The sequence below is a fragment of the Eptatretus burgeri genome, chromosome 14, assembly GCF_056783735.1.
Source record: "Eptatretus burgeri isolate ZD-2024b chromosome 14, Ebu_testis_v1, whole genome shotgun sequence".
Lineage (NCBI taxonomy): Eukaryota > Metazoa > Chordata > Myxini > Myxiniformes > Myxinidae > Eptatretus > Eptatretus burgeri.
The window spans coordinates 6,099,426-6,115,893 of NC_140974.1; the positions used below are offsets into that span (position 1 = coordinate 6,099,426).

The 16,468-nt window shown below is 42.6% G+C and overlaps 1 protein-coding gene across 2 annotated transcripts in view; it reads left to right on the forward strand.

Annotated features, from left to right (window-relative positions):
• LOC147012597 (F-box/WD repeat-containing protein 5-like) overlaps window positions 1-16,468 on the forward strand; it is a 34,795-nt gene that overhangs the window by 13,402 nt on the left and 4,925 nt on the right. For both annotated transcript variants that reach the window (XR_015051008.1, XM_085853621.1), the window contains exons 4-8: window positions 2,681-2,829; window positions 6,927-7,188; window positions 7,749-7,928; window positions 12,364-12,499; window positions 12,747-12,971. Coding sequence is in view for 1 of the 2 variants with exons in the window: in XM_085853621.1 (XP_085709747.1) it covers window positions 2,681-2,829; window positions 6,927-7,188; window positions 7,749-7,928; window positions 12,364-12,499; window positions 12,747-12,971 (952 nt within the window). In the remaining variant the exon portion in view is untranslated. The remainder of the gene's footprint in view (window positions 1-2,680; window positions 2,830-6,926; window positions 7,189-7,748; window positions 7,929-12,363; window positions 12,500-12,746; window positions 12,972-16,468) is intronic.

Below are 16,468 nucleotides of genomic sequence, written 5' to 3' on the forward strand. Positions count from 1 at the left end.
TACAGCAGGGGCCTTGGACTCGTTGGGAAGGGTATGCATTTGAGGACATTGAAGTGCCAAGCGATTTGGACGATGGAGTCAATTCTGTTGAGTTTCCTGTTGTGGGCAATGTACGATGTGAGGGTGTGGGGGTTGGTACAGGAGGAGAGCTACTTTGGGTGTGGGGGCCAGGGAAAGCTGCAGCATGCATGCATTGAGTGCATGCTCAGTAGCATTGGCAGCAGGAAGGTATGGATAGTGGAACAATCAAGTGCGAGCGGTGGTGGTGAATATTGTGCAACAACAGGTGACTGAATCGATGCAGAGGAGTGGGAGGAGGAGGAGATCAATGGCAGAGAGGTGTTGTTTGAGAGGGCCAGGTTATAAGAGGCGCAAGAAGGAGGATGAAGGATCTTCGAGAGGTTTGCCAAATGCTCGTGATTGGCAGATGGTGGCAGACCTAAAGCAGTGAATGGTATTTCCGGAGGAGATCTGCGTGACAAGGTTGTGGCCTGATATTGTCATCTGGTCAGTTTCAACAAGGCAGGTCATCTTTGGGGGTGAGGGGGTTATCAGTACTTTGGGAAGAGACCATGGAGGAAGTGCATGAGAGGAAAGCATAGTGAGCTGGTGGCAGAGTAAGGAGAAGGATTGGCAAGTTCATTGTCAGCCATTTGGGGTGGGGTGGAGAGGATATCTTGGTGATTCCGTTTGCATGTTTGTGGTTCGGCTTGGAGTGTGTGAGAGAGTAAGATGGAAATGTGTGAGAGAGAGACAGACAGACAGACAGACAGACAGACAGACAGACTTCAATCGTGGTGAAAGACTCACTCTGGAATTGGAGGAAGTTCATTGTGGCAGGTCAAGCAGAGTAGGTTGTTGGGGTCACTGTGTGGTGCTTCTGTCCTAACAGGAGTGGTGACTGAGTGTGGACCAAAAACCACAACAACTTTCACTCCAGGATTGCACTGCCTCGGAAACCTTGGCCAACCAACCAACGACCTCGGTCAATGCCCTCATCACATACCTGACTCAAAACAAAACAACAATACAAAAATACAATAACAACAACACTATCGTGTTGTTTTTTATTCCTTTGGCACCAGGTCTCTTCGGCGAGAGACCAGGTTGTTTTAACAACAACACTATACATATCCATACGTCTTTTTTTTTTTTGTATACGTAGTCAAGGGTCATAGAAGAGCTAGAACACAGAATGGATCAGGATGCAACATCACAGAAGGAACAACAGGATGAGAAGGGGGAAATGCCAACAGCAGGGCGGAGGGAGAAAATTGACGGAGACGGACAAACGATGGATGCAGGTAACTATGAGGGGTAGGGGAGAACGCAAGTGGTGGACAAGATGGGTACAGAAGCAAAATTTTGGGAGGGTTGGGGTGGTTTAACAGGTGCATAAATTATCATGATTTTGGAAGGGGGTACGATTTGAGATGGTGGTGAAGAGTTATCGTGAAGACCTGGAGGGAAGAATAAAAGTGAAGAGTGTGGAAGGTGGTTCCACAGGTGGGGGAAAATAAGAGGATCAAATTAGTGGAGGGAAGCACTGATCCTGGATTTTGGCAGTTTCACTAGGAGGGGATGCTGGTAGACCACATGCATCCTGCAGATATCTGGGGGAGTAGGCAAAGCAGAGACAGAGAGAGAGACAGACACAGAGAGAGAGACAGACACAGAGAGAGAGACAGACACAGAGAGAGAGAGACAGACACAGAGAGAACAGGGTACAAAACCAGAAAGGAGGCGGAAGAAGACAGAGACCACGGAATTGTCGGGGATGGCGAAGTGATAGGCCCATTGACTCAGCTTCCTTGTGAGAGATTCCAAAAGGCCTTGGTTTCCGCGGTGTCAAGCTGAGCAAGATGTGAGGAAGGGGAGCCAGCCCAGAGGGGAGAGCAGTACTCCATCGAGCTGTGGATGAAAGCCTTGTAGGTGGATAGGAGCTCAGGTGTACCAAGGAAGGACTTTGCGTGATGGAGGATAACCAGTCGACATCTGGCTTTGGAGACCAACTTTGAGATGTGATTTTCCTAAGAGAGATTATGGCTGAGAGTGAGACCCAAGAGTTTGAGTGACTGAACCTCTTCGAGACAGTTGTTGTGAAAGTAGATGGGAGGGTTTGCGGTCTGGTCCTTTTGGGGAGAGAAACAAACAGAGAGACATATACTTCACAGGAATGAAAGACGTATTCTCCAAATGTTTGAGAAATTTGTGATTTTAGTCAAGGTCTGAAGAGAGGGAAGAGGCTGCTGCCAGAACGATGAGGAATTCCACAGCAGAGGTTGAAGTCATCAGGAAATAGATAAAGAGGATTTTCCATACAGTCAGAGTGATCATTGATGAAGATTAGGAATAAGATGGGGCCGAGAACACTGCCTTTGGGCACTCAGGCGTTAACATGGATAGTAGATGAAAGGATTCCATTGAGAGTCTCACGTCGGCCATGAGAGGGGAGGAATTTGTTTGTAAGTGCTCATTCGTCAACTCTCCCCTCCCACATCATGTCACTGTAATCATCATACCCCTCATTTAACCCAGCCCTCTCCCTTAAAATGATATCTATCCTTCCTATCCATGTCTCATTGTCAGTTTGTTACTGACGCTAATCGATGAAATGCATTAATAACTTGTCAACAACACCGATTGTTTCTGATTGTACTCCATCCATTACTTTACACAGCGGATTTCACCCTGCTGTCACGCATACGAAACAAGCCAGCGGCATCGTTGGGCGCATGGCTCGGTCAATGCCACTTGCTGTCAGTTTCGCACCACTCACTGGGCGGCTTCACCTCAATCTCCGAGCTGTGGGTGAACAGTGCCTTCCAGGTACCTGTATATGTTTCGGAGATTCCGTGGCATTGCCAAGCGAGAGTATCAATTGTTATTGAAGAAAATTGAGATTATTAAATTTTGTATTGAGGCGGGTGCGGGCTGGATGATAAAACATGATAAGAACGTTCTCTGACATTGTCAGCTGGTGTGTGGAATCTTACGATAAGCTTGGGCTCAATTTCTGATATAAACACAATGATTGTTTGATTTCTTTAAAAAAAAAAATTTTCATGATGTGTTATGGAGGAACTGCAGTGTGCAGCTTGCATTGATGTTACATTCGGGTTCAGTTTCCAATAAGCTTGCAGATGAAGATAACGTAGTTTTTGTATCTACAGGTCAAAATTTTAAGCATTCGTACTCGCCAACAGACTATCATCTCAAAAGTAATTGGGCATTAGCATTCAGCATGTCTTTATCTCATTTATGATGAATTTTTGAAGTTTCGTTTCTTCCATGTGTCCAATAGTGAATAATAAAAATAGGGGCAATGCCCCTGCGCCCACCTGGTGGAACCAGCGAACCACTGGTAGGCATGGATGACCGACAAAATAAGTAAATTAGCCGATGGCTTGAACAAACTTGTGAAAGCACCGCGTGGGGATGATTCCTACTAGGTTACATCGAAATCAGGTGAATACTCTTTGAGAAGTCAAAAGTAGTGATCCTGGAATCGTAATGACCTTTGCCCTTTAAATTGACCTACTTGATATTAAAAAAAAAAAAATTTTGATGGGATTTGCAAGGCATCAGGAAGCCTTGGTCCTCAGAAGTTCCACAAAGTTTGGTGAAAACAGGACTATTAGTTTTAGCATCACGGGCACTGGAGGCTGTGTTCAAGTTTCGTCGAAATCATGTGAGTAGTTTCGGAGAAGAAGATCCGAGTGTTTACGTACTTACTGACCCACTGACTGACGGACACCGCACAATGCTAATACCTCACCTGAAGTATGTTTCAGGTGAGCTAAAATGATACCTTTTCTCTGTCCTTTTCAGCCCTGGGATGTGTCCAATGGGATTGTTCATGTGTAAATGAACAATCATCTTAATGTGTATGATTTGTCTCGTGGTGCATCCATATCATGGAGTACGGTAGTACTTCACATGGAGGGATGGGACAGGGATAAAAATGGCCGCCCGATCAAATGTATACAAAATACATCTTAACACCTGTCCAATCTCATCCTTGCTGGAAAAAAGATGGGATTTTCCTTGTTGGTACGCTGTTAAAATAAGTCTTCATAATGTTTCATCAAATTAGATTGATGGTTCACCCCCCTAATTGACATGACATGTTGCTGTTTACTGACTCAATGGAAGGTCAGGCCAAAATGTGATTATTGCTGTCTTCCTTATTATAATTTTTTTGTTTTGTTTGGGGGATTTCACCACTTTCATTAGCAGCATTTTGGTGCCCATCCCAAGATTAACTGAGGGAATTGAGAGTCAACTGCAGTGCGTGTATTCGTATCACATGTAAACCACCAAACCAGGTGGAGCAGGCAAATTAACCCCCCAATGGGGTAGGCATTCCTCACTGAGCCATCTGGTGTTTTTTTGACAATCTGACAGTACTTGTTACGTCTTCTGGGACTGAATTGCTTTCCAGAAGCTGAGAATACAAGTCATTAATAGTTCTGCTTTCAGCCAGGTTTTAACCCTCTGGGATGGGATTCCAGTGTCTTTTCCGTGAAAGCACCGGCATACCCCTCTGAGCATGGCCATAACTCTGGGAAAGCCAGGCCGGCGCAAAATTTCAGAGCCGATGAATCTACAGTGGCCTGCAAAAGTATTCATCCCCTACCAACAATGCCATATTTAGATGAATTACGAATTATGTAGAAACAATTTTTCCAAACGAACTTTTTTATTTATAACTGAAGAGATCAAACCAAACACTGTTATAGAAGGAGGCTCCTTGTCGGGAATACCTGTAAAAAAACATGTACAAATCAAAATTCATTAGTTGTATAATTATTCAGCCCCTTAGGTTAGTGCTTGGTGGAAGCACCTTTTTACCCTTCTATGAGCAAATCGAAGTTCATTTCTCATCCATTGCTGGAGAAACCCCACTTTCGGAGAAAACTCTTAGCAGGCAGTGGGACAAGATGTTAATTTCCGTATGCCAGGTACGAGCTATCTGGTAGGATTATTTTTTTAAGTCCGAAACGGGGGCTAATGGATTTGGTCTCGATTTTCGTGTGCGTGCGTGTGTCCGTCCGCAACCATATCTCGGACATGTATGGACCGATTTTATTGGTACTTGGCACAAAGACAACACACGATGGTATACATGTGCACGCCATTTTTTGGCGACATCAGATCCAAGATGGGCGATTGGTGGCCATTTTAGTTGTAAAAAAACCCCCCAAAACACCGGTGTCGAACACGTTCTGAACAATTTCTCAGACACGCATTTACCGATATTGTTGAAACTTGGCACACAGATAAAGAATGATGGCTTACATGAGCACGTCGTTTTTCTTCGTGGTCAGATCCAAGATGGCCGACTGGTGGCCATCTTGTTACTTAAACGTGTCCCTAACCATTTCTCTGACATGCATGGTCCGATTTTGTTCCTACTTGGGACAAGCACAGCACACGATGGCATACACTTACACCTCACTTTATTTTGAGATCTGATTAAAGATGGCTGACTGGTAGAGTGGTAGCCAGTTTAGTTGTAAATAAATATGGGCTAGCCCTTTAACTCCATGCAGCAAAATTACTAAAACAATTGGGGCTATCACATTTTATGTCTTTTTTTTTTAACTTGTTTTTATTAAAATTCAAGTATATACGAGTACTTGAACACATGGTATATCATGTTCTGTGGAATCTTTCGTTTAAAATCTGTTCTTGTTCCATCTGCCACTTAAGGTGAATGGAGGTTATGTTTTCACCCCTGTTTGTCTGTTTGTTTGTCTATGAGCAGGATAGCTCAAAAATTGAAGACTGGTTTGGATAAAACTTGGTGGGCAGGTTAGATATGTGACAAGAACAGATTGATTCAATTTTGGTGAAGATCCAGATCCGGATTTGATAAAAAAATTTTAAAATCTTTTAAGTGATTCTTCATCATTGAGAGGTGGGGCCAAAAACAATACATAACATGATGTTTCAAAAAGTTATAGACTGATTATGACAAAACTTTGTGGATGAGTTGGTTAGGCGACAAGAACAAGTGGATTTGATTTTGGTTAAGGTCCAAATGCAGATCCGGCCTATCAGTGGGATACAGAACGTAAACTGTTCAGCCTGGTGGAGGTATGCAGTCTATCTATCCATCCATCCATCTTGATCATACTCTGTGCAGAGCGTTGGTGCTGCCTTCGCAGTCTCCTTGGCTATTGGGCACAATCCTGGACGGGTCGCCACTCCAACACAGGATACCAGCATGCTGGCACTCATTTTTCCGACCTCGGAAGGATGACAGGCAGAGTCAACCCCACCCGGTATTGATTCAACAGAAAGTGGGATTTGAACTCAGGATTCTTGGATTCCAAGCCCACCATCCTAACCATTTAGCCAACACCAGGCATATGCAGTCTATCGAGTGACGTTCTAGTTCTTCATGTAACATTTTAAAACATGAACACCTTTGTTGAGATATTCACACATAACTCCACCATATAGCTTTTTTATGAAATAATTTAACATGATTTTCAAGAACATTTGTCGGCATTGACCAAACACATATACCGCATGGCACGTGGGATTTGAACCTGGGTTCCCTCCATTATGAACTAGTGGTTCAGCTAAGAATGTGGCAAGTGAGCCGGTTATACCATGTGCGTTGTCCATTGTCTGCTAATGTCCTTGTAATTCATACTAAAGCACAATGAGATGTGCTGATGTATTTGTCCTGTATGTGATTTATGTACAACCTCTTCTATGAGCATTTGCTTAATGTAACTACAGTATCACTCTATTCAAAAAGTGAACACTTTTTTGGGGGGGCTGTACATGTTTAATGAGAAACTAACAAGTTATTTGAAATTCGAATGAATTGTATATTTTAAGCATAAAGTTGAAAATTTCAATCAATTGCCTGCCTTAGGTTCTAAGAAATGGAATATCCTATTTGGCAGGACCTGGAACCACAAACTGACGTTGTGAGGAAACTTTTTCGCTTCCTTAACATCAATGGCAGCGTGGTACGATCACTTTTGGTGGCCGACATTGCAGGACGTGGAGGCCACAGGGAGCGAGGAGCCGTGCTAGGGGAGGCTCCAAGCAGAAACGATGCAAACGAAGCTGAAGCAAAGGCACCCACACTTTGCAAGATCTTGGGAGATTCAGCGTGTTCAGAACCTGAAAATGGAGCTGAAGCACAACCTCCGTCGAATAAAGGTATCTGCTCATTTGATGCTCATTCCACCAGTACTTTGGGGATGGACAGTGAAGTGACTGGGGATGTATCGAAAAGTGCCACCGAACAGGGACGTGGTAATTCATGCAACTGCTTTTAGTTTCATCCGCGTGTGTCCTTCAAGCAATACCTATTGCGTTTACCAACATTTGCCTTGCATTGATAGCCTCGAACAAATCGAAAGTCTGCTCAAAGTGTACAAACTACTGAACTTCTTTCACATTCCCCAGATGACCTGTACTGGATGTCCAGTCAACTAGCATCTCATTGTGTTCCATGTGGTCTTCGTCTGGTTCACTTGCAATCAGGCTGCCTTTATACTTACTAATGCTGTTTAACTGATCATTCGGGTGACCTGTATACTACTTTACTACCACAGCTTGATTTTATTTGTTACCTGATCGGTCATGAGTGCTGAGTGCTCTTAGTCGGGACTGGGGAGTATTTTTGTTGATAAAGGGACTCGTTCCTTTTTCTAATCCAAAACTAGAAAAATGCAATGGTCAAAGGGCTTACAGTGCTCAAATTTTTGTTCTCTTAGAAACGGATGGAAATGGTGAGGCATGCTGCACCTTTGGGAGCTGTGCAGAAACACAAGCAGCTTTGCGTGTGCTGGGGAAAAAACTCGCTTCCCCTTTGCGACCTGACACTGATGACAATGTGCCGTGCAAGTGGCTGATCTTCACACGAGGAAAACTTACCCACACGGCACATCAGATCGGTATGCTGCCTGCGTCGGTCTCTTTTTCTCTTGCTTGAAGTTGATGGATTCTAATTGAAGTAAAAGGGAAAAGGGAAAAAAAAGATCACAAAATGAAGTTGTTGCGAATAAGATCTCTCCTTATCATGACAACTTTAGTCAATAACTATTACTTATTGAAGTGTGCGTGAAAAATATGACCTGGGATGAACAAAAGCTTTGGCTCAGGTAAGAAGCTGCAAAGAAGAAGTGATCAGAGGTGGAGATTTGAACATCGCCGAGAAACCAAACGGATATAACGTTGTCCGTGGTGAAAAGAACGAGGCAGGATAAACAGTTGAAGAAATGCAGAAGCAAGGGATATGTGTGTCCTCAATACTTTAAGAAAAGATTAAAAAAAACAACTCACGACTTTTACAAGCGAGATTGATTATATCCATCTATTCATGTAATGGAGTTTTAGAAGAAGGTTAAGTAATGTGAAAGTAATAGTCGGTGAAGAATGTTCAACTCGGCAACGATTGGTAGTTGGAGATTTTTTTTTTTTTATATCGCAATCGAAAAGAAAATCAAGGACGTCAAAGTGAATTGAGCACGTAAAAGTTAGAAGCTTAAAGACGTGAAAACAAGAGAAAAATTTCAAGAGGATCTGAAAAACGAGTTGAAGTTTGTAACTTCTAAAGATATAGATGTGGCTTCAAATGCAGATGGCGAACAATATTTATGGATTAACTACTGGCAGGTTTCAAAAAGAACGAGAAACATGGCGGTGGAATTTGAGAATCCTAGATGTGTTCAAGCAGAAGAAAGGAGCTTATTACAAAAAAGCGGCAAAAATAGTGGAGATCCTCGAGGTAAAGAAAACGATAAAAGTTTGAAGAAGGAAATAGTAATCACAAAGAACAAAGTGTATCAAGAATGGCGAATAAAAACCAATCACATCAGATGGCAAGAATAAAAAAAATTCCAAAATAGCCAGATAGATGGTATCGGGTTGAAGAGATGCAGTAGAAGTTGAATGTTTGAAAAACAAAACGGACATCTAGTGAAAAAAAAAATAAAATGTTGATAAACAATGGAAAGCTTACTTTGAAAAGCTCTTGAAAGGAGAAAACGAATGGGACGACGACGTGGAATGTAATAAAGTTGGAGGTCCAGAAGAAGAGTGATGTGAAGAGGAAGTTGAATCAGCTATAAGAAGGTTAAAGAAAGGAAAGGCGGCGGGTCCAATCTGATTGGCCGGAGATGTAGGAATCAAGTGGACGGAAAAGTTGTGTAGAAAGGTCTGAGGAGGAGGAGTTATCCATGAAAATTGGGCAAATAGCAATATTGTGCACTTGTTCAACATGAAGACCTTATATTATGTTCATCTTACAGAGGAGTTAAACTAATTGAGCAGGTATTGAAAGTTTTTCAAATCATGATAGAAAGAAGACGAAGAAAAGTGGTAAATCTCGACAACGACCAGTTTGGTTTTATGGCACGAAGATCAACACCAAAGGTGATTTTTTTTTTTTAATTTTGACACAATGCCAAGAGAAGTATTTGGTGAAGAAACAGAAACTGCATCATGTTTTTGTTGACCGAGAGAAAGCATATTATCGGGTACCAAGCAGCAGTTATTGATGGAGCTCTCAGAAGGCAATGGTACCAAATAGCAGTTGTGAAGAAATGGTAAAAGTAGTCATGGCTATGCTAACACATATCCTCCGCTGTGAGGGTATGCTGAGCAGCCTGCAGCCCAATGCGCAGTTGTTGATGGTGGTGTGGTGCATATTGGTGCAGTGTCACAACCCTGATGTGCCTGTTTTCAGCAGCCTTAGCCATCTCCTGGTTGAAGTCATTAGCACCCCACTCCTTCAGCAGTTCCACCATCTTTGGCCATTGCAGGTCACCTCACACATCGTGCCGTTCAAGTCGTCAACTCCTCAGCGGTTCAGCAGGCGCATAGTCACTGTGTGGCCTCCGTCAGCCACGAGGAACATTGCGCCGTTGGATTTGTCGGCTCCCCAGTCCTTCAGCAGGCGCACACAATTTCTATTTGGCTACCGTCGGATGCCCAACACATTGCGCCATTAAAGTCATCGGTCCCTCAACTCTTCAACAGTTCTACCATCTCTTTGTGGCCACCGCCAGCAGTGCAGCGCATCACCTTGTTGAGGTTGTCGACACCCCGGTCCTTCAGCAGGCGCATGATCTCTTTGTAGCTACCGCCGGCCACAAGGCACATCACCCCGTTCTTGGCCCTCATATTTGCTGGGTATGTCATGGGTATATATGTTGTCATGGGTATATATGTCATGGAGAACTGTAGTAGAGCCTGGCCCAACTCCACATGCACTGGTGGGTGTATATATTTTTGTTGCTGTGCATTGTGACACAATATTGTAACATAATGGAAAGGGGCTGGGAGACGCAGCCGCTGGAACAGTGGGTAAGAGCGAGTCTGAAGCCTGCTTCAAGAAAGCTTTCTGGGGTCTGCCGAGGGGGTGGTGTTGGCCCAACTTCGAAAAAAGACCCCTGTGGGAAGCAAATTCAGCTGCAAGACACTCCACAGAGGAAAGTGTGCCAGAACCCCCATTTTACATATATATATGTATATATATATATATATATATATATATATATATATATATATATATATATATATATATATATATATATATATATATATATATATATATATATATATATATATATATAGTACTATTAAGTTAAAAAGAAGCAAAAGAGACGTTTCAAAAATGGAAACGTGTGATATCGAAGAAAGGTTTGCACGTCAACATTAATAAAATGAAGGTCATGGTGAATGGTAAAGAAGGAGAAAGCAACGAAAGCGAACATTAGTCTTGCTCAAGATGTGGAAAATGATTTGGACGGAATTCAATTAATCGTCGGCAGTTATAGATCGAGTGCAACAAAATTGGAATCTTGGTAACAAAAGCTGTGATTTTGAGATGTAAAAAACATGTGAGGACCAATCATTTGAAAAGTAAGATGAAGAACACAAAGAATGCTTCTGAGCTCAGAATTTTATTCAGAAAAGGTCAAAAGTTTCTGTTACCTTGGAGACATGATGGAGGTATCAAGAAGAGCAGAATTCGCTGTTGGATCAAAAATGAAGGCAGCATGGATGGAATAATTGGAGGCAACTTGGGGGTGGGGATCATGAAAACTGAAGCATTCCAGCTGGTCGCTAGCGGAGCCGTCCCTCAGAAGGAGCAGGCAAGCAGCTCCTGCCCATCTGTCTGGTTTTTATCATGTCTGTATTTCTCTACCAAGAGACTCGGTGAAAAGAAGATTTCTTCATGGTTACTTATCATGTTGGAGTAAAGGGTTTATAACTTGTGCGTGTCTTTGTAATCATGTAATCTGTGTTATTTCCCTGGAATTGTGGAAGTAAATAAACGTGCAGTAATTTAATAAATAAACATTTGAACGTGATGGCTCCATTCTTGATTCCGTGCACGTTGATGGTTTGAAGTCAAAGTAAATTAATGATCAAAATTCCAAGGGCTATATCACTCGACTAATCCTTTTGTGCCGAGTCCCCAACCCGGGATAGTGCTTGCAAAGTTGTCAGTGGCCTGAAATCTCCGACTGATGGTGATAAAAACTTTTCCCCTTCTACGTAGGTTTTTCAGATTATTTTAGATTAAACTTTTCTGCATCAATGTTATTCTTGTACAACAGTCTTGTACTTTTGCTGAACAATTCCTTCTTTTGTTTTTCTACTTTTATTGTCAGGCCCTTTATTTGAGTTAAATTGCACTGTATGTCTTTGCTCGCCGGAAGGGAATCTTGTTTGTCAACCGCAAACAATGTACAGCAAGTTTAAGCAGAATCACCTCCATTACACTGATAAAGCTGTAACATAGGTATAACACCTTCCGTAGTGTTATCGATTGTGAATATGGTAAAATTTCTGTGGTTCGACAATGATTAAATGACATCATGATGTTGTTGCGTGAACGTGAGAATCAAAGGATGAATGTAAGATGTCTGTTTCATGAAACAAGCGTCCACTTTGAGTCTGGGAGGTCGGTTAGGTTCAAACCCTGGCCAAGTCATACTAAAGACTTTGAAAATGGTACGTGCTGCTTCCTTGCTTGATGTTCGGCATTTAAAAGGTTAAGAGCAGAAACAATCCCCATAGGTTGGCATCCATGGGGAGGAGGAACTTCCTCTTTCGGAAATGCCCGCTGAGTGTGTTGAGAAATGCGGCGCCGTTGTTGTGGTGACGTCGCTGGTACCCAGAGTACTGGGAAATGATGGCATCATCATCACTGGGAAATGATGGCACTTCTCCCCAAGCTCATTGGCTGTTTGTTTCGTCTCGCAGTCGTGCGTGCGTGCGTGCACTCCACTACGAGACTTAGATCATGTAAAAAAAAAGAAGACCTAAAGGTCACAAGGACAACCAGCAGGATAATGGACAATTGAATGTTTGAAACAGGTTTGAAACGTGTGTGGCCAGCGCAAACAACATGCGAGGGCCCAGCATGGGAGGCGGATGGATTGCTGGACCCTGTGGATTACGTGATTGATCTACAAGCGAATGTCGTTGGAATGGGACTTTCACCAGACCACAGGTGTGGAGGAAAAGAGATGTTGGATGAATGAAAGGGAGAATTTTGCTGATGTGTGGGTTCTTTATCTGACTTTGGGGAAGGTCAAAGTAGAATGTGGAAATGCTGTCGTTGAGTGTTTTTGTTATGCTGCATGGGATACTTTTACATCATTTTTAATGTCCATCGATACATGACCTAGTTAGTCGATATGAAGTAACAAACTCTACTGATCATGCCATACAAGTGCTGTACATGACTTTTTGTGCAGGGTACTGTACATGACTTGTCGGTCATGGCCACCTGGAACTCTAATCTCGGACCCAATGAATACGCCACCTGTTGCACGTGAGGTTGAGCTACGTGCATTCGCATTGGATACCGAAATGTACGAAGAGGAACCAGTGTGTATTGTACCACGGGCTCAGCTCGCCTTCTCACCTGGGGATGAGACACCGTTCTTCCAACTAGCGGTTACTCACGATCTTGTGGCAAGGTGTGTTCGTTGCGCAGAGATACAGCCTTTGTATTTAGGTAGCCTTTGCAATGGTTATACAAAGCTGAAAATGCTGCACTGTTGTAATTTAGCTTGATTTTTTAGCAGCGTCTCATGTAGCGAACGCTGCTCATAGAGAGCTCGGCGTTGTTTTTGTTTTTGTTTTTGTTGTTGTTGTTGTTGTTGTTCTTGTTCTTCTTGTTCTTGTTCTTGTTCTTCTTCTTCTTCTTCTTCTTCTTCTTCTTCTTCTTCTTCTTCTTCTTCTTCTTCTTCTTTTTGTGAAGACAAAACCTTAACCTCTAGCACTCGGCTCTTGTGGATACAAGATCCGGATCTCCTTAAATACTAAGCACATGTACACATCCTCACATAGACGGTGCCTTTTGAGAGCGTCCATCATGAACTTTTAAATATATTCAGATATTTGCTTTAAAGTTTTGAAAAGTTCACGTTACTATTTAAAGATTATTCCATTTATCGCATTGTAATTTCGTAAATACACTATTTATTTCGTAAATACACTATATATCATAAATACATTATGACGGGTGTCGCTATTGGCTTAATCAAGTCACGTGACGAAATATCGGAAGTTGTTGTTGTTGTTTTTTTGTTTTGTTTTTTGTAGCCGACAAAACCTTTAGGACGCTGCTCTTGGACACATTTGTCCTTGTTTTTTGAAAGGACGAAAGCAATCCACCCTCGTTAATTTGAATAACTGCCAATTTGTATGAAATGATTCTCATAGGGTCGTCTGTAGACTGTTCACACCATTTCAAATAGACCCAGCTATTTCGAGAATCGCTCAACACTCGGAAATCCAATTATTCACCTCTGCTTACCACTCTTAAGGCTTCCGGTTACCACTGGCCAGTTTACCACTCTTAAGGCTTCCGGTTACCACTGGCCAGTTTACCACTCTTAAGGCTTCCGGTTACCACTGGCCAGTTTACCACTCTTAAGGCTTCCGGTTACCACTGGCCAGTTTACCACTCTTAAGGCTTCTGGTTACCACTGGCCAGTTTACCACTCTTAAGGCTTCTGGTTACCACTGGCCAGTTTACCACTCTTAAGGCTTCTGGTTACCACTGGCCAGTTTACCACTCTTAAGGCTTCTGGTTACCACTGGCCAGTTTACCACTCTTAAGGCTTCTGGTTACCACTGGTCAGTTTTCCACTCTTCAGGCTTCCGCACACGAGCCGGCGTAACGAGACAAGATTGTTGGTGACGAATCTTGTTTTGTCAGAGACTACTGTATACTATGCGACTGTGGAAGACAATATTTTCATTCAATAAAATGGCGATAAAGAATAAATGCAGGGAGAGGATGTGAAGGGTGAAAGTTCTGAGCACTGCTGCTTTAGCAATAGTGCTGGTTATGTCGTCAATGGCGTACCAGGAGAAAGGCGGCTGTTGGGAAAGCTCTGGGTGGAGAGAAGGCCGGCTCAGGGAGTGTTCCACAACTTGCTAGTGGAACCTGCTGTGAACGATAGGGTCACTCGTGTTTATATTTGCTCGTAAATACCCATTCTCTTTAGGAACGTGCCACTGCGTTAAGCTCAAATTCCAGCTTCTACTTCTTCTTTTTCTTCTTCTTCAATCCTGGAAAGACTTGCTTTTAAAACGGGCAATTTTATCATTAAACGGTTACGGATTTTTGTTCGGTTAAGTTTTGACACGGACTTTTGACAAGTAAATCGATTAAGATCTTACCATCCATGTAAATGGATCATTAGCTTTCAAATATAGCACCATTTTTACGATGCTACGACAGCAGGTACAAGGTGTTCGGCAAACACTCTTTAATGTGGTGTTGGAGCGTGTCAGCATGTGGATAGCAAGGAGAAACACAACATTCAGAGATGCCAACTCACCTGCAGAGCGAGTCGCAATCACTTTGCTTCTTTTTTGGGTCCCAGATAATGCAGCACCGCAATTTAAACGAGCATTGACCTGAACTACACACACACACCGACACACTGCACACTCCACATGTGCACACACCACGTACCACAATACTCATATGCGCACACCCAGGAAGTATACATTGTTGTCATTCAAAGGCAGAGACTTTGTCATTAAAAGTTTTTATAACACAATGTACCGGGAATGGCACTATTTTATTGTTTCTGAATGTTTGCTAAATACTTCAGGAGACCCAGAGATTTAGAGAATCTCTCTACTGATATGACATTGAGCTTTTCATCACAACTTTTTGCCCTTCAAAGTTCACATAAGCTACAAGTCGTCGTCGTCATCGTCATCATCCCGTTTCCACACTTGCATAAAACTTAAAAAAAAACAACTAAAGAAAATGCTACACATGATATGACGCTCCAGCCAGAAACAACTGAAAACTGAAGTTTAATTGGTCAATATATTGCGCTGCGTCAGCGATTGCCGAAGACTGCTGCACACTATATGATAATGCACCATTGTACCGGATAACTTGTCGTAAAAGTTGAACATGCTCACCGATTACGATTGTCGCCGATGCATCTGAAAAACTAGTTTAAGACGATCTCCAAACACCGCAGGTTACACGATTATCAAAAACTGTTGTCGACAATCCTGTTGCGTTGTGTCAGCTAGTGTGCAGGGGCCCTTTTAAGTTCACCTTCTTTCATTAATATAAGGACACGAATCAATTAAAATTTTCGATCTGTTCAACTTTCCCTCTGAAAGCAAACTTTTATTAAGTACAGATATTAAATCTCTGTCCACTTTTATCCCTAACAGCAATGGATTTTGGGTGTTGAAACATCCTTTTTGATCGTCGTGCTGTCAAAGAAACGAGCACTGAAACTCGACTTCGCTTCACCAAACTTCTCACTTTCAGTTGCCTATCTTTAGTCTTGCCCCGAAGGGGTTACAGGACTATCGTAACGCCTGCGTCTGTCTGTCTTTCTGTTAGTTCGTGGGCCGGATAGGGCTACAGTGTACCCCCTACCCCCAGTATTACACTTTGTTGGTATATTTTTGCTCCTTGGGATGTCCTTTGTGAGAAAAAAGATGTTGACATGAAATATCTTGGGTTGGAATTGTACTTTAGACACCTTATTTATCGGTACCTGTAATCGTGTGAAGCAAATTTCGTACTCTGAAATTTTCGGGGATTGTTGCTTAGGAGGCTCCTGTCTCATTTTGACCTACAAGGGCACTCAGTCGAGCACATACCTCCGCCAGGCTGATTAGTTTGTTTTGTATCCCACTGATAGGCTGGATCTGCATTCACACCTGAACTAAAATTTAATAGGCTTATTCTTGTCACCGAACCCAACTCATCCATCAAGTTTCGTCCGAATCTGTTCATAACTTTTTGAGATATCTTGCTATGCCCTCTCGCGTTTCATTTTAGCCCTCTCACTCAATGGTGAAAAATCATTTTAAAAATTGTCGTATCCGGATCCGGATCTTTACCACAATCGAATCGATTCTTCCTTGTTACATACCTAACCTGTGCACCAAATTTCGTCCAAATCCGTACACAACTTTG